This window comes from Engystomops pustulosus, chromosome 10 (genome assembly GCF_040894005.1).
Source record: "Engystomops pustulosus chromosome 10, aEngPut4.maternal, whole genome shotgun sequence".
Classification (NCBI taxonomy): domain Eukaryota; kingdom Metazoa; phylum Chordata; class Amphibia; order Anura; family Leptodactylidae; genus Engystomops; species Engystomops pustulosus.
Window position 1 is genome coordinate 76,095,045 of NC_092420.1, and position 25,508 is coordinate 76,120,552.

The 25,508-nt window shown below is 40.3% G+C and overlaps 1 protein-coding gene across 1 annotated transcript in view; it reads right to left on the bottom strand.

Annotated features, from left to right (window-relative positions):
• Positions 1-23,513, bottom strand: part of NMNAT2 (nicotinamide nucleotide adenylyltransferase 2) — a 44,159-nt gene extending 20,646 nt beyond the window's left edge. Inside the window, exons 1-2 of the mRNA XM_072128691.1 lie at positions 23,246-23,513; positions 1,211-1,299 (exon numbers count right to left, since the gene is read on the bottom strand). Of these exons, the coding sequence (XP_071984792.1) occupies positions 1,211-1,299; positions 23,246-23,330 (174 nt within the window). The 5' untranslated portion in view covers positions 23,331-23,513. The remainder of the gene's footprint in view (positions 1-1,210; positions 1,300-23,245) is intronic.
• Positions 23,514-25,508: the final 1,995 nt, after the last annotated feature.

Consider the following 25,508-nt stretch of genomic DNA (forward strand, 5'->3'; position numbering starts at 1 on the left):
TAGGTTTTGATGATTTTCGTGAAAATCTGAAAAATTGCACCTAAAGTTATAAGCCTCCTAACATCCTAAATAAAGGAAAAGAGGTTTGAAAAATGATGCCAAGTTAAAGCAGACATATGGAAAATGTTAGTTATCAAGTTATTTTAGTGATATGACCAACTTTCCAAAAAGTAGAAAATTTTGAATTTGGAAAACATTGTTTTTTTCAAAATTTTTGCCAAATTTCCATTTATTTCATAAATAAATACTAAATATATTGACTAAATTTCTCAACCAGCATGAAGTACAATATGTCACGAAAAAACAATCTCAAAATCAACTGGATATGTTAAAGCGTTCCAAAGTTATAACCACTTAAATAGACACATGTCAGATTTTAAAAAATGGGCCGTGTCAGGAAGGTGAAAAGTGGCTTCAGCGTTAAGGGGTTAATACCATTCATTCTATACAATCTATAACATGCCCTAATGTATGACCGCAATATGATAAAAATCTTTACGGCATAATGTTGACTCCCATACTGAAAATATAATGGGGCACATTTACTTACCTGGTCCATTCGCGATCCAGCGGCGCGTTCTCTGCGGTGGATTCGGGTCTTTCGGCGATTCACTAAGGTAGTTCCTCCGACGTTCACCAGGTGGCATCACCGGCCCGCCGGAATGCACTGAAGTTCACCAGCCTATTCCTGGTGAAGGTAAGCGCGAGTCCCGCAAATTTTTTTTTTTAAATGCGGCGGTTTTTCCAAATCCGTCGGGTTTTCGTTCGGCCACACCCCCCGATTTCCGTCACATGCATACTGGCGCCTATGCACCACAATTCGATCGCGTGTGCCAAAATCCTGGGGAAATACAGGGAAAATCGCCGCAAATCGGAAATATTCGGGTAACACGTCGGGAAAACGCGAATCGGGCCCTTAGTAAATGACCCCCAATGTCTGAGTAATATTGATGGTTTATTACACTTATGCATAGACATAGTCCCTGTCCCCTTGGGGCACACAATCTAACAACATGTTTTGGAGTGTGGGAGGAAACTGGAGTACCCGGAGGAAACCCACACAAACACGGAGAGAACATACAAACTCTTTGCAGATGTTGACCTGGGTGGGATTTGAACCCAGGACTCCAGTGCTGCAAGGCAGAAGTGCTACTCACTCAGCCACCGTGCCACCCTGGACATATAAAACACTATATACAAGAGCTGGTACCTGTTTCCCATAGGAGTCGTGGACAGGAGAGATGATTCCTCCAATCACAATGAACCTTCCAGTTTTGTGCAGATAATCCCGGGCTCTCTCTGCAGATAGTAAATGGATTAGGAGTTAGTATCCTCAGTAAATGCACATAAAGGAAAAATAAATCTTAAGTAAGAAGCTAAAACAGTCATTATTGGGGATTGCTTGCTCCCGATTCTTTTATTATGGGGATATAAATAGAAATGTGTTTCTTCTCTTTCCATTCTCTACACATACATTGCAGACCCAGCAGACTATGAGTATGAGAGAGAGCTGTTAATATATATGGAAGGCCTGCAGGCAAAACTATTCACATTTCTCCTAATAAAATAAGCTATTTTATATGCACAATCGTATCACATCAATATAACTTACAATTTAGAAGCGATGTTCCCTGAGGACATAAATGTCCGATCAATGGATGTGCAGTGTAGCAAAGGCTAATGGGAACCTGTCAACAGGAATTTCATTTTTAGCTGCTGTCAGGTTCCATTAGCCCAGGGGTCTCAAACTCAATTTACCTGGGGGCCGCTGGAGGTAGATTCTGGGTAAGGCTGGGCCGCATCAAGTTTTCCACACAAAATGCGCTTACAAAATATCATTATTCAGATTCAAATGTCATGGCGTCTCCCAGCGCAAGGAAAGCCCGAGCTGGGAGACGTGTTTTCTCTATGAACGCGTCCTGTGTACCGAGGGGTCCCAAGCTCCTACCGCACTGAGCCCAGTCAGGGGCTCAGTGCGAAATTTGATAATATGTTCAATGATATCATTTTTAGGACTGTACGACCTTTTGATCACTTTTTATAGATTTTTTTATATTTTTCAAAATGGCAAAAAAGTGCCATTTTCGACTTTGGGCGCTATTTTCCGTAACGGGGTAAAACGCATTGTAAAAAACGTTATTATATTTTGATAGATCGGGCATTTTCGGACGCGTCGATACCTAATGTGTTTATGATTTTTACTGTTTATTTATATTTATGTCAGTTCTAGGGAAAGGGGGGTGATTTGAAATTTAATTTTTTTTTATTCTAATTTTTTTTTTAAAAACTTTTTTTTATTTTTATATATACTATTTTTCAGACTCCCTAGGGTTCTTTAACCCTAGGTTGTCTGATCGATCCTACCATATACTGCCATACTACAGTATGGCAGTATAAGGGGATTTTCCTCCTCATTCATTACAATGTGCTATCAGCACATTGTAATGAAGGGGTTAAAACGAAATAGCCTCGGGTCTTCGGAAGACCCGAGGCTACCATGGAGACGGATCGCCGCCCCCCGATGACGTCACGGGGAGCGGCGATCCCAGGTAAGATGGCGGCGCCATGCGCCGCTATCTGTTTGAGGCTGTCGGCAGCTTTGCCGGCAGCCCACGCTCTAAAAACACCCGCGATCGGTGCTAGCACCGATCGCGGGTGTTACCAGTAAGCCTTTGCTGCAATATGCAGCAAAGACTTACCGGCTATGGAGAGGGCTCAGCCCGTGAGCCCTCTCCATGCAAAATGTTGTCCCGCGGGCCGCAGTTGGCCCGCGGGCCGCGAGTTTGAGACCCCTGCATTAGCCTCTTCTATGCTGATTTTAAAAATGCCTTTGTCAACATTCTGAATCATTTCAGTACTTTATATAAGTTTAATTCACATTACCTGACTCCCTGCCAGCAGTATGTGGTGAGTCCCCGAGGAGGGAGCAACTGCAGCCTATATGTGCCTGTGTCAGTCTCCTGTCCTTCAAATTCATGCAGCTCCCCCCCCCTCCCCATTGTCATGTGCATTGGGCAGGCAGGGGATGGTGTGAAGGAGATGTAGAATGCATGAGGAGACACAGGCACACACAGGCTGCAGCTGCTAAAATGACATCCCTGGTGACAGGTTCCCTTTAATAACTGGTCCCAAATTTACATCATTACAAGTCACATAGTTCTAAACCACTAAGAAACCAATTCAAATTGGAGTAGAAAGGACACGTTACTAACATAGGAAACATTCCTCATAGACATTCATTGCTGCATATGCTCTCTGCATTGCGCATGCGCCAATCAGTGGGTAACCCACAGTCAATAAAGATTGAAAATCAGAGAGATATTTTAAACTAGACAACCCCTTTAAATAGAGGCAGACATCACTAGCAGCTAAAGCACAATTCATTTCAAACATATAGAGAAGACAAGATTCTTTTTCTCTTTTTCCTAAATATTTTACAAGGACTGTATGCTTTTAAATTCATTTCATTACAAATAATGGATGGTATCTTCAGCCTCTGCGAAAATAAGCAATGTGTTCTGTACAGCCTGACATGACACAAGGATCTGTACTGGATCAATGCAAAAAGAGACCAATTAAATTAGTGTAATCCTCAGAGACTTGCGATCAGAAAGAATATATAAACCAAGACAAGTAGCAGATATTGAGCACTTTAGTATTATAAATATTTATTATCCTTGCCATTGACGACCCCTTGATGTTCTGCATTGATTCTCTATGTAAAAGAGCCCTATAACTTAATGTAATAAATACGAATAATATAGAGATCATTAACATTGTCCTCACATTGTCTCTCCTTGATGGCTGGTAAAACACTACATATGACTGTTCTAAGTTGTGATTTTAAATGGTACAGTACATGGAGTACAGCAGTCCAGAACTTGTAGTACAGGTAAATAGCAGTGCAAAGTATGTAGTACAGGTACATAGAGCAGTTCATATAGTACAGGTAGATAGCAGTACAAGGAGTACAGGTAGATAGCAGTACAGTACATAGGGTACAGGTAGATAGCAGAGCAGTGTATGTAGTACATGTAGATAGCAGTGCAGTATATGTAGCACAGGTAGATAGCAGTACAAGGAGTACAGGTAGATAGCAGTGCAGTGTATGTAGTACAGGTAGATAGCAGTGCAGTATATGTAGTACAGGTAGATAGACAAGAGTACAAGGAGTACAGGTAGATAGCAGTACGGTACATAGGGTACATGTAGATAGCAGTGCAGTGTATGTAGTACAGGTAGATAGCAGTACAAGGAGTACAGGTAGATAGCAGTGCAGTGTATGTAGTACAGGTAGATAGCAGTGCAGTATATGTAGTACAGGTAGATAGACAAGAGTACAAGGAGTACAGGTAGATAGCAGTACGGTACATAGGGTACATGTAGATAGCAGTGCAGTGTATGTAGTACAGGTAGATAGCAGTGCAGTGTATGTAGTACAGGTAGATAGCAGTGCAGTGTATGTAGTACAGGTAGATAGCAGTACAAGGAGTACAGGTAGATAGCAGTGCAGTGTATGTAGTACACGTAGATAGCAGTGCAGTATATGTAGTACAGGTAGATAGCAGTGCAGTATATGTAGTACAGGTAGATAGCAGTACAAGGAGTACAGGTAGATAGCAGTGCAGTGTATGTAGTACAGGTAGATAGCAGTGCAGTATATGTAGTACAGGTAGATAGCAGTACAAGGAGTACAGGTAGATAGCAGTGCAGTGTATGTAGTACAGGTAGATAGCAGTGCAGTATATGTAGTACAGGTAGATAGCAGTACAAGGAGTACAGGTAGATAGCAGTACGGTACATAGGGTACAGGTAGATAGCAGTGCAGTGTATGTAGTACAGGTAGATAGCAGTGCAGTGTATGTAGTACAGGTAGATAGCAGTGCAGTATATGTAGTACAGGTAGATAGCAGTGCAGTATATGTAGTACAGGTAAATAGCAGTGCAGTACAAGGAGAAAAGGTGGACTGCAATACAGTAACTGGTGTAGATGTTGAGAGCAGGATGGTACATGTAGTACAGGTAGAAGGCAGTACAGGACATGTAGTACAGGTAGAAGGCAGTACAGGACATGTAGTACAGGTAGAGAGCTGTATGGTACATGTAGTACAGGTAGAGAGCAGTACAAGGAGTACAGGTAGATAGCAGTACAGTAAAAGAAGAACAGGTGGACTGCAGTAGTTACTGGAGTACAGGTAGAGAGCAGTACAGGACATAGAGTACAAGTAGTAGGCAGTGCAATACATATAGTACAGGTAGAGAGCAGTACAGTACAGGGAGTACAAGTGGACTGCAATACAGTAACTGGTGTAGATGTAGAGAGCAGGATGGTACATGTAGTACAGGTAGAGAGCTGTATGGCGAGGCAGCTCCTCATTCTGCTCTGTACCTCTACAATAATAAAGGAAGCATTTTCACATCATCCCTGTGAGTGCCGCATTTCACTCTTTTGTTTTGTGTCATCTGTCTGCACATATTGGACGTGCACCCTGGACTGCTTTGTTTTCCCTAATGCCCAGTCTCCTGCCTCTGGTCTGCAGAAGGTGTTTATTAATTTTGGTGTTAGCAGTGCCGCCCTTTGCACTTTTTTTTCTCCTCTCCCTTCTGAGAGAGCTGTATGGTACATGTAGTACAGGTAGAGAATAGTATGGTACATAGAGTACAAGTAGATAGCAGTTCAGTAGTTCAGAAAATGGAGTACAGGTAGGTAGCAGTGCTGCACATGTGGTACAGGTAGGTAGCAGTGCTGCACATGTGGTACAGGTAGGTAGCAGTGCTGCACATGTGGTACAGGTAGGTAGCAGTGCTGCACATGTGGTACAGGTAGATAGCAGTGCTGTACATGTGGTACAGGTAGGTAGCAGTGCTGCACATGTGGTACAGGTAGGTAGCAGTGCTGCACATGTGGTACAGGTAGATAGCAGTGCTGTACATGTAGTATGGACAATGGACAACAAGTTAGTTCATGATCATTGCCTGATCTTTTGAATCTCTGATTTATCCCTATACAATATGTAATTGTTAGCAGCACATTCTGCAGACAAGGTGTAATTCTAGGTGCTGCATCAAACACTCGAAAAAATAAGCCTTTCCTGGTGAATTACAGCTTACCTGTCTCCATTATTGGTTTAGACACAAGGGCTTTTATTTACCACCTGTATTAGACTATTTATCTCATTGACCAATTTAAATTTCCAAAAATATGTATATACCCGTATATACTCAAGTATAAGCCGACCCAAGTATAAGCCGAGGCCCCTAATTTTACCACAAAAACCTGGGAAAACCTATTGACTCGAGTATAAGCCAAGGGTGGGAAATGCATTTTGTCACAGCCTCCCCAGTATATAGCCTGCCGGACCCTGCCCCATAGTATATAGCCAGCACCTGCCCCCCAGTATATAGCCTGCCAGCACCCTTTAGTATATAGCCTGCCAGTCCCCTTTAGTATATAGACTGCCAGTCCCCTTTAGTATATAGCCTGCCAGTCCCCTGTAGTATATAGCCTGCCAGACCCTGCACCATAGTATATAGCCAGCACCTGCCCCCCAGTATATAGTCTGCCAGCCCATATCCCCTAGTATATAGCAAGCCCCCTGCCCCAGTATAAAGCCAGCATTGGGGGAGTATACGCCGAATTTGTGTTTTCAGCACATTTTTGTGCTGAAAAACTAAGCTTATACTCGAGTATATATGGTATATATTTTTAATATTAAAAATGAAGGAAATTCTGCATAGCTAGAGAATTGTATAATTTCACCCTAAAGTGAATGAATTCATTTTAGGAAACATAATGGGGGTCATTTACTAAGGGCCCGATTCGCGTTTTCCTGACGTGTTACCCGAATATTTCCGATTTGCGCCGCTTGTACATGAATTGCCCCGGGTTTTTGGCGCACGCGATCGGATTGTGGCGCATCGGGGCCGGCATGCGCGCGACAGAAATCGGGGGGGCGTGGCCGAACGAAAACCCGACGTATTCGGAAAAACCGCCGCATTTAAAAACCGAAAATGTGTCGCTTGGGGAGCGCTCACCTTCACCTTCTATGGGATGGTGCATTCCGGGGCGTTAAGATTATTTTCGGCGCTGCAGCGCCACCTGGTGGACGGCGGAGGAACTACCATCTTAAATCCCAGCCGGACCCGAATCCTGTGCAGAGAACGCGCCGCTGGATCGCGAATGGGCCGGGTAAGTAAATGTGCCCCAATGGGTGAAATAGACACAAGCTTCAGGTTACACTTCCCTTTTGTATTAAAACAAAACAATATAATGTATACGGTATTTTTTATTTTTATATGAAAATGTACATAAATCCTGCCTTATGTCTGATCACTATAGTCTAGTACATATTAGGGGCTGGGATAGTTTGTGTTTGGCTGCCAGATATATGTCATGATAATAAGTATCTGTCAGGGGCCAGCAGATAGTTCAGCACCAGGATGCTGGACAGCTCCCAGCTGGATCCTCTCCTTACAAGGCTGCAGTGAGTTGAAGGCTTTTACTAGAGAGTAAAGATATTTGTGTTTCTCTGTCAGTGCTCCAAAATATTATCATTTACTGCTCAAAATGAAAATTTTTATATGCGTTCTTTAAAATGAAGGGCTCATGCCTAACAAGTGCGCCATTCACTTCTGTGGGTGAAGTGTATGTATGGCGCCAGTTACAGTATACCCAGCATTTACAGGCCTGTCTTATCTATAACCCCCAAGCCATCTGATGCTTATCCCCCCTATCCAGTTATTGGCAAGGCTGCTTTAACTGCTTCACAATAAACAATAAAAATAACACAAGATTATGATAGATAATAAACACTATGAAGACATAACAATGCATCATGTACATGATATCACCCACAATTGGCAAATATGACATTGGGATATTGGGGGAAGATTTATCAAATAGCTTATCTGTTCTAGTTGCCAATGGCATCCAATCAGAGCTCAGCTTTTATTTTCCCACAGCTGTTTATAAAATTAAAGCTGAACTCTGATTGGTTGTCATGGGCGACTGGAACAGCTTTACCTCAGACACTAAAATATATATGTAGATAAATTTTAAAAAATTATAACTTTCCCCCAATTATTGTATTATAATTTGCATGGGGATATAAGACACAATGGAGCGTATTTACTAAATGTGTCTAAGGCTACATTCACAACAACGGGAGGGGGGCGTATGTATGGCCGCAAACGAGAGGCCATACATACACCCCTCCCATAGACGGCAATAGTCACATGGAAGGGTCCGCTCCATAGCCGCAAAAAGATAGAGTATGCTGGTAAGTATGGTGCAAAATTTTGGTGCGTTTTCACCTGCCCCTGGCCACGCATTTATGTCACATTTAAGGTCACCGAGAATAATGATATAGATCACCGTTTGAGTAATTAACAAGGTTCACTGAGCAAATGGATTAAAGATAAAACTTAACTTTTAATAGACATCTAGTATAAAAATTTAAAGAGACAAACCAACAATTATATCAAAATTACCTACATCGGCCCCAATAACATCACTCATAGAGTCTTTGATGAGTCAATGGCTCTTGTACATGTATATGTAAGCCTACCCAAAAACTTAAGGGGTACCAGGTAGGTCATTTCTGTAGCACGAGAGCTCAATATATATATACTCTGTCTCTTAAATGCACATCAAAACCGTGTACATCTTAACTATCACAGAAACCCTATCTGTCACACAGGTAAGTATTCATTCACTGTGCAGTCATTACCCATGTATATCAATCTTTTCAGATGCACATTGTTCTTATTGTATGCGCTATGTAGCTGTGCCTAGTATCTTTATTACCTTTTACATGCACACTATCTCACTACACGCTGCACACTGCCTCTTATCCATGTACATCATTATTGTCAGATGCACATTGTCACTCTGTTATTTTAGCACATTCTCACATAGCTGTTACATGCACTCTTACTCGTCACAAGCACACTATCTATGTTACATGCACCCTGTCTCGATACATGCACGCATTTCCCCCACTGATTTATTGGGTTCATCAGGAGAGTATGATTGTGCAGTCCTCAGACAACCGATAGATCAGAATAACAAAATAACAAACAAAACTCCGGCGTCCTGATGGTGGGTGCCAGTAACATAGTCCGCTGCGGGTTGTGGCGAGAAGACCCAGAAGCAGGAGGGTGGAGAGGTAAGTGGGGACCGGGACGGCAACCACCACGGAGAGGGGCATGGGTGTACCTGCGATCCGAGACATGGATGGCAGGGACACCCATGACAGTATACTAATGTATACCAAAGCAGCTGAGGCCAAAATGCCTCCATTGGATGAATTGGTGCCTATTGAGTTTTAACAGCATGGACTTCAAATGTGTCACAACATGATAAAGTATGCAAACCAGTTACCAATTACCTGGACATTTGCATTATATTAATACTATTAAAATTTGGCCTAATAATAGACACATTCTAACTTATCACACACCAACAGTTCTACTGTTTATGCTTTTAATAAGGAGGAATATTTTGACCACTACTTCCCGGGCTGTATGAGTATTATAGTTCCTACAATTCTGCAATTCACCTCCGACATATGGTACTAGAATCAGCTTTCTGTGGAATAGAGGATGTGTCCCTTCTGCCTGCTTGCAATCTGTGGTTTCAGGACCTTTGGAGGACATGCGTATTGTGAGCAGGAACAAATTAAGAGGATTTCAAGTGTGAAGGACCTTCTCAGTATAAAATTTGGTGGGTGGCTTGGTTGGCTATGGACCCTCTAGAAGGCTTAGACCCCAGGCTACCGCCCCAGCCATCTATATTATAATCCACTACTGGCAACAGTCTATAATTATCTCGATTTGAAGGTGTTTAACCCCTTAGTACGTCACACGTCCTAGGGTTGAAGTACCCTAGGGTGGTTGGTATGAAAAATAGAAACAAAAAAGTTAAAATAAATAAATAAAAACCGCAAAAAATTCAAATCAACCCCCTTTCCCTAGAACTGATATAAAAATAAATAAACAGTAAAAATCATAAACATGTTAGGTATTGCAACATCCTAAAATATCCGATCTATCAAAATATAATAACGGTTATTCCCAGCGTTTAACCCCATAACGGAAAATAGCGTCCAAATGTCCATTTTGCTAAATATAAAAGAATTTAATGAAAAGTGATCCAAAGGTCATACAGTCCTCAAAATGGTAGCAATGAAAACATCAGCTCATCTCTCAAAAAATGACATGTCACATAGATCCATACACAAACGGATAAAAAAGTTATTAGCGCCAGACGATTGCAAAATGAAGAATTTTTTTTGTAGAATGTTTTAATTTTTCAAATTTAATAAAACACAATACAAACTGTAATATCTCCGTTATTGTAGTGACCCATGCCATACTGACACAGCATGGAATATTAAATAACATCACTATGAAGCGCAATTTGTTACGCAGAATACAACAGAATACGCAGAATACAAATTGAAAGTAATTCTCCTTCTTGAAAAGAATAGATTAATAAGTAACCAGGTTTTGTGTGCCTTTATATGTCCTGTAAAGCCCACACTTCTAATCTTATCACCCTAAATAAAACATTATTTGCCAATAAGCTCATTAAGTCAATTAACACAGAGGTTTATGTACTGCCTCCTCATATGGGATATTTAATCAATAAAAGCCGTGAACATTACAACTGTTTGTGTTATTGTGTATTATTAGTTTAGGTGGATTGTGTTATAATATCTATAATACTGACTTAAATAATAACCAGACTACATTTTATTAGTAATCAAGCCAATAATTCAGGTAATTTCATGATTCTTGTAACTGAACGCAGCAATTTCACTATTAATGCAATTGTGTTGTTACATTTATGTACCTAATATCTACACTGGAGTTAATTTAGTAATAATGTTATAAGCTTCAACTATCTATTTGGTTACATTAGCAACACACACATTGTTTCTCCTGCCAATATAGATCAGGACATAGGACATTAGACAGATTTACGCTGAGATAATCGATAAATTGATCTGCGAGGTTGCTGCCATTATACACAAAAAATTGCATCAGAATAACACAACAACATACAGCACAAAATACAGTGAACAATGAGCCACGACCGTAATCAGGTTAAATTTAGAAGTATAAAAAACAAAGAATTTGAACTCACATCTGTCTAGAAACATAACAAGTCCCCTATCCATATATTCACTTCCTACGTCACATTGCCCTCGGCTAGTAACAGCCAGTGTTGCTTGGAAACTGAACCTGTTTCTATATGGACTTATCCAACAGCATAACATTTTTTTTATGAACATCTGATTAAACATATTCAATATAAAAGGACCTGACCCTATCAGCAATATTTTAGAGAGGCACATGTATCATAGATTCAGCTAGGCAAATTGTCAAATTTTAGCCACTTTTGGCATTTTTGCACCATTTGTGCGACTTTTAACTCTGTTCTGTTTCAATTACGCCTTGTCTGCACCTTTGTGTGCCTTATGTATGATTGTTTTCCAGATGTTCCGTGCGCCATTTTGCCGTTTTTGTGCCGTTTTGCCGTTTTTGCACCATTTCTGGCGCAATTCTGCACCTGGTCCAGGGCAGGTGCCAAGGAATTTTTTTTTTCATGGACCCGATTTTAACATGTAAATTGGAATTATTTCACATGCTTTAACTGTTTAACATTTTGCACAGTAACCTCTTTTGTCAAAATTCTTAAATTTTTGCATTTTTAAAAAAAATTGGTTACTTCTAAGGGTGAGGTCACGCGTAGCGGTCTAATCGCATTTTTAATGCATTTTGAAACTAATTACAACAGCTGAGGGGAGGTGATTTGCCTTATTTCATTACTGTTAACATTTGCGTTTACAAAACGCAATATAAATGCCATGTTAATGCATTCAAATGTTAACAGTAATGTAATCAGGAAAATCAACTCTCCTCAGCTGTTGTAATAGGTTTCAAAATGCATTAAAAATGCAACATGTTAAATCCCAAATTATCAGTAGGGTCCACTTTTGTATATAACCCCCTCACGTGACTTGTGTCCATGTGGATTTGAGACATTTGCAACAAAAAGTCTCAAAAAGAAGCCAAAATTTGCGCCTGCCAGGATAGGAAAAACTGAACATGTATCACAAGTAAAAAGACAGGATCATACGTAAGGGGCAAAAAAGATCCGCCAAAAGTCTCTAAAATTCACCTCGGAGAGACAAAACTATGATACATGTGCCCCTTAGTGCCCAAACTACATTCAAAACACTTATTTGTCACAAAGTGCCAGTTAGACAATTTAAGTCATAACTTATTGCTAATTTTTTTCTGCCACAGTTCTCAATTGTATCGGCATCCGGAGGAAGCCAATACAGTTGAAAGAAGGAGGGGAAATTCAGATTAACAATGATAAACTCCAATGATAATACAGCACTTTCTACACCTACTTGATCATTCTGCCTCCCCAGGCAGCCCAGGATGTGTCACTTCGAAATAGCACTGAACATAGCATGTCCTGGGCAGCCTGGGACTAGAGGAAGATGTCATGCCTGAAGAACTGTGTACTCAAGGGCGGATCAATACTGTCATGTGCCCTGTGTTGAATATTATAGCCCCTTCTCTCCCTACATATGGTACTAGAATTGGAGAATGAAGGATGTGTCCCTTCTGTTTTCAATCTACGGTTTCAGGACCTTTGAAGGACCTTAAGAGGTCCTGAGATGTCTCTTGAGTACATGTTTATTGACTATAAAATTTGTTGGTTTCCTATATTAGAATCCCCTACTGTGCATACTGGGGTAACAGCCTGGGTGCCACCCATGCTACAGGTTTACCACCACTGCCCTGTATTCTTACACCTATTCAGGTACCACTCTTGTTTGCTCACTGCGTACCAGAGATAACATGGCTGTAGCCAATTGCTGATGGCCATCTGTTCTTGTGTCAACATGACATCACAGGTGGTGGGCAAACGTAGATTAGCCAGGGACCACAGATGCATTGGCATAAATGTGGGAGGGGATTAGTGAGTTTTCTTTCTCCATTTTATTGGGTTGCATAATCTATTTGATGGAAACACACACGTATAAAAATAATATTCAATGATGTGCACCCTAGAAAGGATGGACTCATTGGCATAATCTAAGAAGAACTTGTAGGGTATCCCAATCAATCCAGAGCAAAGGAAATCACACTGAGAACACACTGAAACATCGGCTGCCACTGACCACAGTCACCTCAAACTAACACTAGAGTTGTGCCTTGTTGAGCACAACTCGACCAGGTGAGCAACCACATAACCATACAAAACACCTGTAATGAAGCAATACTACCCTATGAGCGCTTTTGTTTTGTCTTTGCCATTTTTTTCTAAGTAAATAAGAAGGTCCTACACAATCAATCAAGTTTCGATCAAATTTTTGTGATGCATTCAATCTGTTAGTCATACATACCAGATGTGTTTTATCAAGATCAGCTGACCATTTAGCAGGAGTGATTGGTCATAACTCTACACCAAAAGATCTAGACAATCAATATGGTCTAAATTCCTGTCTATTTTTCAAAAAGGGATGTTGAAATATGATCCTATTTTGCTTGTTCTTCAGGATAATGGGGCACATTTACGTACAGGGTCACCGGAGTTCACTGAACCTGCATTGTCCATCTATACTGCACCATGCAGCGATTCACTAAGATCGTGCACCTGAAATCATGAATGTGTCGCTTCCCAGCTCAGGTCCAACAGAGTTTACCTTTTTTTTGTGGTGCATTTTAAACAAAGGGTTTGCGAAACTATTTAAAAGTTAAATTCCGTTCTCGGTCCGAATCAGTTGGATTGGCTGACGGCACGGCCCCTAATTTGTGTCACATGGAAGCCAACGCAGTTGCGCCACAATAAAGGTTGTGTATTCCATAATCCGAGTACATAAACTTATTAAATACCTGTGCAAGCCATTTTAGCCCCAAAAAAGGTGCACAGTCCGACTAAAGTTCGCACCGTGACCCTTAGTAAATGAGCCCAAATATGCTAAGCAGATACAATTATATATCCTTCCATATAGTCACTTCTCATCCTGGTAAATTCGATCAGTGATGTTAGCTGAACACAATTTGCTATTAATAAATAATGAAACCGGACCTGCACTGGAGGAACATGCCCAGACTCATCATTTATTCATCATAAGACCCATTCTGATAAGAAGGTATCTAACCTCTGTCATACGTGTAATGAATATATATTCTAGTTCTTGATCTGTGGTTAGGGACTAAAAAATTTGAATTGTGTCAAAATTAGAACTAAAAAAAAAAAAACTATATTATAACTTTCATAAGTATAATGGAGAGATATGGAACATGTTTATCAGATTATGATGCTGCACTTGTCTATTAACTGGGATATACTCTAAGACAGTGGTGGCGAACCTATGGCACTTGTGCCAGAGATGGCACTCGGAGGCCTCTCTGTGGGCACTCGGGCTGTCTCCCAGGCACAGAGTTTGCCAGACATGGCATCTTCCTGCAGTCTCAGGCAGTCCAAGTAGTGCCCTGATATTGTAAAGTGACCCATCCTGTGCTGCCTGGTCCTGTCCAAAGAGTGAAAAGGTGTTGGATTGGAGCTCAAAAATTCTGGTAGCAATAAGTTTGTTACTGCCTAAATTGCTGTGTTGGCACTTTGGAAAAAGCTAGTGTGTTTTTGAGTCTCACTTTGGGCACTCGATCTCTAAAAGGTTCACCATCACTGCTCTAAGAAAACCTTAGATTTTGGGGTATGTATTCTGCAGCTGGGAATAATCCCGGTTAGGATTCATAGTTTCATGGACCCATTCACACCAATAGGTCACATGATACTCGTACAATTTTTCACATGGATCAGGAACCCTCCACAGACATAAAATATGTTCCGCGGGATAAGGCTAAACACTTATGTGACTAATGCAGAGTTATTTCAACTCAACTTTGACTAGAGGCATGAAGTTTTCCATATACATCAAGTTATACATCAGCTACACACACCTAGGCACATCGATCACAGGGGTTCATGGTTGGTTTTCTTCAGAAAAGTCAAGATACTTCAAGAACATCCAGCGGGAAACTGTCTCCTCATTTACAGGTGAACAAGTTCTTAAAGGGGTTGTCCCATTTCAACAAATAAATGTTATTGTTTGTATAATAAAAAGTTATATATATTTTAAATATACTTTCTGTATCCATATCTCACTGTTTTCTAGATCTCTAGAAAGTTTCATGGTTTACTTCCAGTGGCCAAAAATCTGACCATCTCAAATCACTATAAAGATGCAGTAAGAAATTATCACATATATTTGGACCACTCTATTTAAATAGCATAACAATGAGTGGATATTTTGTTTAAAGGAAATCTACCACCAGGATGAAGGATTGTACACCAAGCACACCTACATACTAGTGTATGCCCCCTCTGACAGGATCCCCTTGCTTTTACAAAAACATGTTTATAAAATTATGCAAATGAGCCTTGGGTGCACCTGGTTCAATTAACAGCACTTTGGGCTTATTTGCATAATTTTAAAGCCTTTTTTTTTTAAAAACAACGCTAGAAGAAGAGCAGAGCAGATCCTGCAAGAGGGGGCATGCACCAGCATATAAGTGTACTTGGTTTACAATCCATCATCCTGGTGGTAGATTTGCTTTAATCTTGTCTACACAATCACACAGTGGAGAATGAAGAAAGAGGGGTCACTAGAGATCAGTCAGTATAATAAATGCAGGAGGACAACACAACTATTATGCAATCTGTTCATCCAGTTTATGTGAGAAGCATCTTCCATGGGCACAGAGATGTATTCATCAGTTTAGTAAGCGGCTTTATTTGAATTGCTTATTTCTTCCTATCTATTTAACCTGACCCTTTCCCAGAAATATTCCCTGAATCTGCAGGATTATATTTAGACACACTCTGACATTCAATATTATTATGTTGCCTGCATCAGATTACCGAACCAAAGAGCACGAGCTACTGAGATGATCAAATATGAGAAGGCACATGAAAATGTCGAATTTCTGCAGAGGCTGGGGAGATGTTCAATAACATGAGGATGCAGCCGCTGCTGTAATGTGAGCTCCGGATCCTCATGGGAAGCAGTGGTGTCAATCACCATTTCACTACACGGGATAGGAGTCATCCACAGACAAAGCAAATATTTCATGTCCATACATACAGTAGGTCCAATGCGGCATAAGATGTGCCATGAAACAGAACAAAGACTCACAATCCAAGATTTATTAAATAAAATTAATCTAGTATAAAAGCCATGGAAGAAATGTTAAAGGAAACTTTTCAGCAGAAATATACCTAATAAATCACCACCAGTATGTTGTCAAGCAGCTGAACACCAACCATTTCTTTCATTGCATAGGGTGGTGGCATTATCCAGAAAATCATCTTTGAAGTTAGTGTAAATTCATTGTATAAAGTCAAGGAGGCGGAGAGTTTAATACTGAAGTCAAGACCTCTCTGTCTCAGAAAGCACTGTCACTGCAATTGATGGCCCTGCACCCAGAGAAATCACTAACCAGATCTCCTGAGGTCTGGTGCATGATGTAAGTCATGGGAGGAGGTGTGAAGAGATAGGGAGAGCTTGACTCGATTGTTAAACTCTCCACCTCCTTGACTTTATATTACTAATTTACAATTCTCTTCAAAGTTGATTTCTTGGGTGATGGAACAATGCTGCGCCATGAAAAAACATGATCTGTAAGGTGTAAAGCTGATAGACAACATACTGGTGGTAGTTTATTAGGCCAGTTTCTGATGACAGGTTCCCTTTAAACGGAGTCTACCACTAACCAAATCACCCATTGAGTAGAACAAGTATTGTGTAGTCACCTTATAAACTTTGCAGATATACAGTTCCGTTTCTACAGAGATGGGTCATTTTAAAGAAAAATAATTATCCATCTTTATGCAAATTGGCTTTTCAGTGGCAACCAATGACAGCTCAGCTTTCAGTTTACCAGGGCTCATGAATATTTTAAAAGGGAGCTATGATTGCTTGCCACGGGCAACTAGAAATATTCTGACTTTCAGACAGCTTGATTGCTTTGCCCCAATATGTTTTAGGTATCCACCCTCCATAAACCCATAGAATAGACACTAGTTGCATCCAAATTGAGTTGTCTTTTGTTGAACCTCTGTGGTGCAGTATTTGAGTAGAGTCTGTGCCCATCGGAGGATCCTCTGTTTCTCTGGTGGGACAGTCCAACACTAAATGCAATGAAGTTATCACAATAGTCAAGGTCTAAATTGGTTTGGAAAGTGCCCACTGTATATAGTCACACAGAATAGGAAAAAACAGGGGTTATTGATAGACGCACCACACAATGGGTAGATACAGAACACAAATCTTTTTTTAATGATTTGGCAACACATGACAAAACCGGATCGGCGTCTTCATCAGGCCAAATATGACAGAAACATAAGCAGCGCTGATCATGCACAGGCATCCAGGCTATTGCTAACACAAGCTATATAGCTAATGACCCATCATTACATCACTACTGAAAATAGGTCCTTGTACAGTGACCTCTATATAAATAACACTGACCAATTATTACATCACTAATGACAATAGATGATTTCGCAGCTTATCTCCTCCCCCTCCCTGTACAATGACCTCTACATAGATAACACTGACCCATCATTACATCAATACTGACAATAGATGATGTCACAGCTTATCTCCTCCCCCTCCCTGTACAATGTCCTCTATATAGATAATACTGACCCATCATTGCATCACTACTGACAATAGATGATGTCACAGCTTATCTCCTCCCCCTCCCTGTACAATGACCTCTATATAGATAACTCTGACCCATCATTACATCACTACTGACAATAGATGATGTCACAGCTTATCTCCTCTTCCTGTACAATGACCTCTATAAAGATAACACTGACTCATCATTACATCACTACTGACAATAGATGATGTCACAGCTTATCTCCTCCCCCTCCCTGTACAATGACCTCTATATAGATAACACTGACCCACCATTACATCACTACTGACAATAGATGATGTCACAGCTTATCTCCTCCCCTTCCCTGTACAATGTCCTCTATATAGATAACACTGACCCATCATTACATCACTACTGACAATAGATGATGTCACAGCTTATCTCCTCCCCCTCCCTGTACAATGACCTCTATATAGATAACACTGACCCATCATTACATCACTACTGACAATAGATGATGTCACAGCTTATCCCCTCCCCCTCCCTGTACAATGACCTCTATATAGATAGCACTGACCCATCATTACATCACTACTGACAATAGATGATGTCACAGTTTATCTCCTCCCCCTCCCTGTACAATGACCTCTATATAGATAACTCTGACCCATCATTACATCACTACTGACAATAGATGATGTCACAGCTTATCTCCTCTTCCTGTACAATGACCTCTATAAAGATAACACTGACTCATCATTACATCACTACTGACAATAGATGATGTCACAGCTTATCTCCTCCTCCTCCCTGTACAATGACCTCTATATAGATAACTCTGACCCATCATTACATCACTACTGACAATAGATGATGTCACAGCTTATCTCCTCCCCCTCCCTGTACAATGACCTCTATATAGATAACTCTGACCCATCATTACATCACTACTGACAATAGATGATGTCACAGCTTATCTCCTCTTCCTGTACAATGACCTCTATAAAGATAACACTGACTCATCATTACATCACTACTGACAATAGATGATGTCACAGCTTATCTCCTCCCCCTCCCTGTACAATGACCTCTATATAGATAACACTGACCCATCATTACATCACTACTGACAATAGATGATGTCACAGCTTATCTCCTCCCCCTCCTGTACAATGACCTCTATATAGATAACAATGACCCACCATTACATCACTACTGACAATAGATGATGTCACAGCTTATCTCCTCCCCTTCCCTGTACAATGTCCTCTATATAGATAACACTGACCCATCATTACATCACTACTGACAATAGATGATGTCACAGCTTATCTCCTCCCCCTCCTGTACAATGACCTCTATATAGATAACAATGACTCATCATTACATCACTACTGACAATAGATGATGTCACAGCTTATCTCCTCCCCCTCCCTGTACAATGTCCTCTATATAGATAACACTGACCCATCATTACATCACTACTGACAATAGATGATGTCACAGCTTATCTCCTATTCCTCCCTGTACAATGACCTCTATATAGATAACACTGACCCATCATTACATCACTACTGACAATAGATGATGTCACAGCTTATCTCCTCCCCCTCCCTGAACAATGACCTCTATATAGATATCATCCTCATAGTCTGTAAGCTCTTGTGAGCAGGGCCCTCACTCCTATTGTTCCATATGACTGTTTGTTCTTTGTAGTGTAATATAGTTGTATATGTCCCCTATGATTTGTAAAGCGCTACGTAATTTGATGGCGCTATATAAATAAAGATTATTATTATTATTATTATTATTATAGATAACACTGACCCATCATTACATCACTACTGACAATAGATGATGTCACAGCTTATCTCTTCCCCCTCCCTGTACAATGACCAATATATAGATAACACTGACCCATCATTACATCACTATCCCCATATTATTGACTGGATTATGTTGCCCTAGACAATGGTAATGTAAAACGAGAGCTGATATAAGAATTTTTACATATAAGAGAGCAGCAGGAGTTAAGTAATATCTTTATATCCCTAAAGTATCTTGTGTGAAATCTTTAAATAGTCTTTTTTTCAGCCTGTTCCGACTTATCTTAATTTAACAGATGTTAAATTTCCAAAGGTGACAACTAGTGATGGCTGATATTGCACTGCACATAGGGATTGTACAGTGTTTCACAAACTTTGTGTGACATATAACACTGTATTATTATGTTATTAGGTTGTTTAAAGGTGTTGCACAAATTAGGACACTGTCTGCCCATATGACTGGTCAGGGGCTTTGCAGAGACATGCTGGCATGATGGCTCAGAAATAGTTGGCTTATAGCCACAAGTATGCCACATGCCCACACAGCCACTGACTGCAAGTGTCATGCGCTCGGCTTTAGTTCCATCAGTGGAACCACCAGATCTGTTGACTAAAGTTGACCTGTGGGAAGCCAAGGTTGGTTATTTAAAGTTGACATGTGGGATCAGCAGATCTGTTGAGTAAGGTTGACTAGTGGGACCACCAGCTTTGTTGACTTAAGTTCACAAGTTGGACCACTAGGTCTGTTGATTAAAGTTGAAAATTGGGACCACTATATGGGTTAAGTAAAGATGACTAGTGGGACCACCAGCTTTATTGGTTAAAGTTCACAGGTGGGACCATCAGATCTGTTGATTAAAGTTGAAAAATTGGACCACCAGATCTTTTGAGTAAAGTTCACTAATGAGACCACCAGGTTTGTTGAGTAAAGTTGACTAGAGGGACCACAAGCTTTTCTGACTAGAGTTGACCTGTTGGACCACCAGATCTGTTTACTAAAGTTGGACCTATGGGAACACCTGATCTGTTATCTAAATTTTACCAGTGGGAACATCCCTTTTACTTTCCTACCATTTTACAGTTTTTTAGCTTGCCTACTTTTAATCCACATTTTAGCTAAAGAATATCAATATACTTTGAGATTATTATGGCTGTCTTGGCCTCTCTCCCCATCATGCATGGTCCTCATCAGGGTTTCCTAACCACTGTCTCTAAAGCTACAGGAGGATCTTGAGTAGATACCTTGGTTGGCCATTGCAGATACTTTAGCTCCTGATAGGTAACAACTTTAATTTACCAAAAAGTATCACAACAATATCATTGGTAGCTAACCCTAGGATAAGAACCATCTAACTTGCCATATTGGTAGTTAAACCTCGGATAAGAGACATCTGACCCATCATATCTTAAATGGCCATTTACCACTTTAATTTTGTCCAATAGTATGGTCCTATATGTAAAAGGATTTTGTCCTACAAAACATTGTGGACCTTTATCCTGTATAATACAGCCAGGTCCTCACTATTATAATTATAAGATGTAGACAGATGTAGAGGGAGACACAAGCTATCAGTTATCCAAACAAAATGTTTGTGTAGGAGGCCCAAAGAATGATGTCACTTCATCGGGGGTGAACGTTCATAGAAACAATATGTGCATGAATATGATCAGATATGGTGTTAGTCATCATGAACATAAGAGCTTGTGGTATTAGATTCTGTATGTCACTTATTTTGGAATGACTAATAGTGAATACAACAGGGAAAACTAGATTTACATTTGTTTGCCATGTTTTGTACTACATGGACATGAACATGTCCACACCAACAATCAGCCGGTGTGATCCAATCAAACTTGGTACAACCTTTTTAAGCAGCAAAACCAAATCTAGATGAATGTTCACACTGGTTTTTGACAAAGAAAAGGGGTGTATCTGGTATTGCTACTCCAAATTCTAAGAAAACCCTCCAGGATTGGGAATAAGTGTCTGATTGGTAGATGACCTAACACTGAGAGCCCCTCCGAGAGGGTCCAGTGTACCCCATTCTATAGAGAGGAGCAGTCTTGAAGTTACACTGCCTTTCAATAGGAATAATATAGAGGAGCTCTGGACTTGGCTTCTCTACAGGAGTAAAATAAAGATGAATACAGCAGTACTGTGGACCCATAGGTTCATTTAGAAAAGGGATACAGGGGATCCATGATCTTGCTATTAATAGGGGATAAGCATGAATCAGGAACAACCGGACATATAACAAGAGGAGTTCTTTGCTCTTCACAAACACTTCCTGTATTAAAGGAGGTTTCCATGTTTACGATATTGACTACTTATCCATAGGATCGGGTTAGTGGGGGTACAACAAAAAGGACCCCCATTGGCCAGCACTCTAGTGTGGTGCCGTTTTTGCTTTACTTAAGTAGGAGTTGAGCTGCAGTTCCCAGGACTGGCCACTATACAGAGAAAGGAGTTTCTCAATGTCTTTACTACAGCGCCATCATTGGAGAGAATAAGCATTGCACATTGTCCATTCATATCATTGCATTGTCTATGTAATGCAGGACAGGACAAGTCCTCCAGAGTGGGAGACTTTCTTTGTAACTACTATGCCCCAGGCCATGAGAATCCTTAATGGGAGGCCTGAATTTTTTCATATTTATATAAAAATGTTAACATATAATTAATTTCAATTAATGATTAAAGTATTGTACAAGCAGTAATATGCAAACTCTCTTGTCAATTTGAACTAGCCAAAATTTGATTGTCCCCTCTTCGCAGCAGGGGAGGACACATGTATCTTGCTCAATTTTTCTTATTAAACATACAAGATGTTAATTAATTTTTAGTCCTATTGTTATGATCCTATTATTATTATATTGTTATATTAATATTGTGGTATATAAAATGGCAAAACGTTCCAACCCAATGCATTTCACCCTCATGGGACCTCATGCATTTACACAGTTTGGTAATTCCCAAATAGCACATGAGCTCTATAATCTAGTCTTCCGGATAGATGCCATTATATCCACCTAGTAAAATTACAAGTACCTTAATAAAACATATATTTTCACAGCATAAATGTACATATTTAACCAAACCTACAGAGACGGTAACAATTCTTGCCCGCCCAAAGTTCCCCCCCTTAAGCTAGAGGGTCTCTTTGTTGTGAATCCTAATTATGCATAAATTTATCACGGCACGGAATAGCTTCCTTTATACACTGTCTGCCTTGGAAACCCACAGAGAACCGTTAGCGCTGCCGCTTACCCCCGACAATTATTAACTATTTCATGCATAGATGGGGTTAAAGCGATTGTATTCTACCAACGTACACCATGCACATCCGCTGATCCGATGTTTACGAATTCCAAATTGCATTAGATAACGGACCGGAGGAGAATTTTATAGGATCATAGGTAATGCAGGCTAAGTGTTATCTCAAGAAAATGCAGTTTGGGGGATCTGTTGACTCTGCAATCTCCATTATGGAGCAATGCCAGCAAGGCAGACGCAATGGAAAAATTGAACCGGCAACACTGACGGAAGGGCAAGAGAGGTTGGATGTGTAATGGGAAGAATAGAAGATGCGGATGAGCTCGAGGGAAGCAGGAGGTGGAAGATGGACGACTGTCGGGTAGAAGGATGGAATTTTAAGGGGAGATTTTTTTAAAAAGAGAAAAAAACGAAAGACAGGTGACATATCTGACAATGGACTCACCAAACATCTGAATATGTCCTTTCGTGATAGGATTGAAGCTGCCGCAGGACAGCAGGATAACGTGGGTCTTAGTGGTTTCGGCCATGCTGGAAGGTACAGAGGAGCAGGTAGAAGATGGGTGGGTGAGGAATAGGGGTAGTCTGTGGGTGGGGGCAGATTATAGAGTTTGGATAAGGGATTTCTCTAGGTGGGTGGGTATTCTGTGGCTCTGCAGAGAAAGGAGATGAGACTGGCTGCCGAAGACTCAGAGGAACAAATGCAATAGGCAGCACGTCACTACTCAGCTTCCCTCCCCCTCCCTCATTGCTTTCTCTCTATAGCCTTCCCCCTTTTAACTACTACAGAACCACTTATCCACCTGCTCCTTCCTTCTCAATGACTGCAAAACAACCAATAATAATAATGCCTGAAAGGTAACATTAAAAAGCTACACTGTACATAAAACATCGCAATCTGGAAATCACTAAGGCGAATAGAATTCTCATCTATTGTTTTCTGATTCGTCTGTATCTTCGCCTGCAGAGACCTGTACAGCATAAAATTATTCTTATTGCAGAGTATATATACATTATTAAAGGGTTTCACCAGGAAATGGAAGACCACACAAAAAATCATAGTATCATATTATTTTTAGGCTGCACACATTAAATAACTAAATGTAAGGCTACATTCACAGGATATGGAAACGAGTCATTTTTACAGCTAGCAAATGTCCTCATTCTCTTATATGGGCTCATGTATATGGGCTTATGTATATGGGCGCTTTGTCTTTCAATTGAATGATGCATGGGACATAGACAAGGGCATGTTGTGTGCTGGTAGCCTATGGTTGTAATAGTAAGGTCATTAAAATGTGATGCCCAAATGCATTGTAGTAATCTCCCTACACTCATCCGAAGTCCACACACTGGTGGCTTAGCAGTGGACTTCCAGTTCAAAACTGGACTTCACACTTAATTTAAAGGGACCTGTCACCAGAGTTTACCCCATTAATCTACTAAGGTAAGGCATGAAAAGACCTTTCTAGAAATCGCACCTATAAAAAATGAGCTAAGAAGAGTCATATTTTGCCTTAGATGAGTCAAGTTTAGAGGATGGAGAGGGTGAATCATTTAAGACTCCTATATACTTCATCAGTTTCTAGAAATACAGGCGGTCCCCTACTTAAGAACACTCGACTTACATATGACCCATAGTTACAAACGGACCTCTGGATATTGGGAATTTATTGTGCTTTAGTCCTAGGCTACAATAATCAGCTGAAACAGTTATCAAATGTGTCTGTAATGAAGCTTTAGTGTTAAAATTGATTCTTATGACAACCCAACATTTTTAAAATCCAATTGTCACAGAGACCAAAAAAGTTCTGGCTGGGATTACAATGATAAAATATACAGTTCCGATTTACATCCAAACTCAACTTAAGAACAAACCTACAGATCCTATCTTGTATGTAACCCGGGGACTGCCTGTATGTTTTTTCCATCTAACTAAAGATAATCTCATCTTTCAGAGGGCAGATCAGGTTTATGGTTCTTTATGTTACAGATTAAAGGGGTATTCCAATCTGGGCATTTACATTTAATTAAATTCATTTGCCTTATGTAAACATTTCTTCAATTGGATGTTAATAAAAAATGTTCCTGTGTGAAGATAATTTCTCATAAATGTAGCCATGTTGTCCCTTAGAAATGAGATAGCTTCCTCGGATACGACCACCTAACACTGGCAGCAGTGGTCAGACGTGCGCTATAGAGTCCTGCCTGACCTCCTGGATTCAGAAATCATTACCACAGGACGGCTGCAGGACATGCAGTAACTCCCGGACATTTCATATACAAAAACAATTTGTTTCTTTGTGCACTCACTCCAGCAGTGGTGGCCGTATCCGAGGAATCCATCTCGTTTCTAAGGGACAACATAACTACATTTATGATAAATTATCTTCACAGAGGAACATTTTTTTTAATAACATCTAATTGAAGAAATGTTTATATATGGCCGATTAATGAAACTGAATGTGAATGCCTAGACGAGAATACCCCTCTATGGCTAAATTCAGGACATAGGTGGGAACTGGATCTTTATCTGTAGCTTACCTTTCCAACTATGTCTTTAGAGGAAACCTACCACCACCTTAATAGGTAGATCCGATGGTAGGTGCATCTAACGAATGTAAGGATAGCCCTTTTTAGGGCTAATCCTTTAGTCCCTACAATCTTTTAGAAAGTTTAATGGCCTTGATATGCAAATTTTCTAAAGA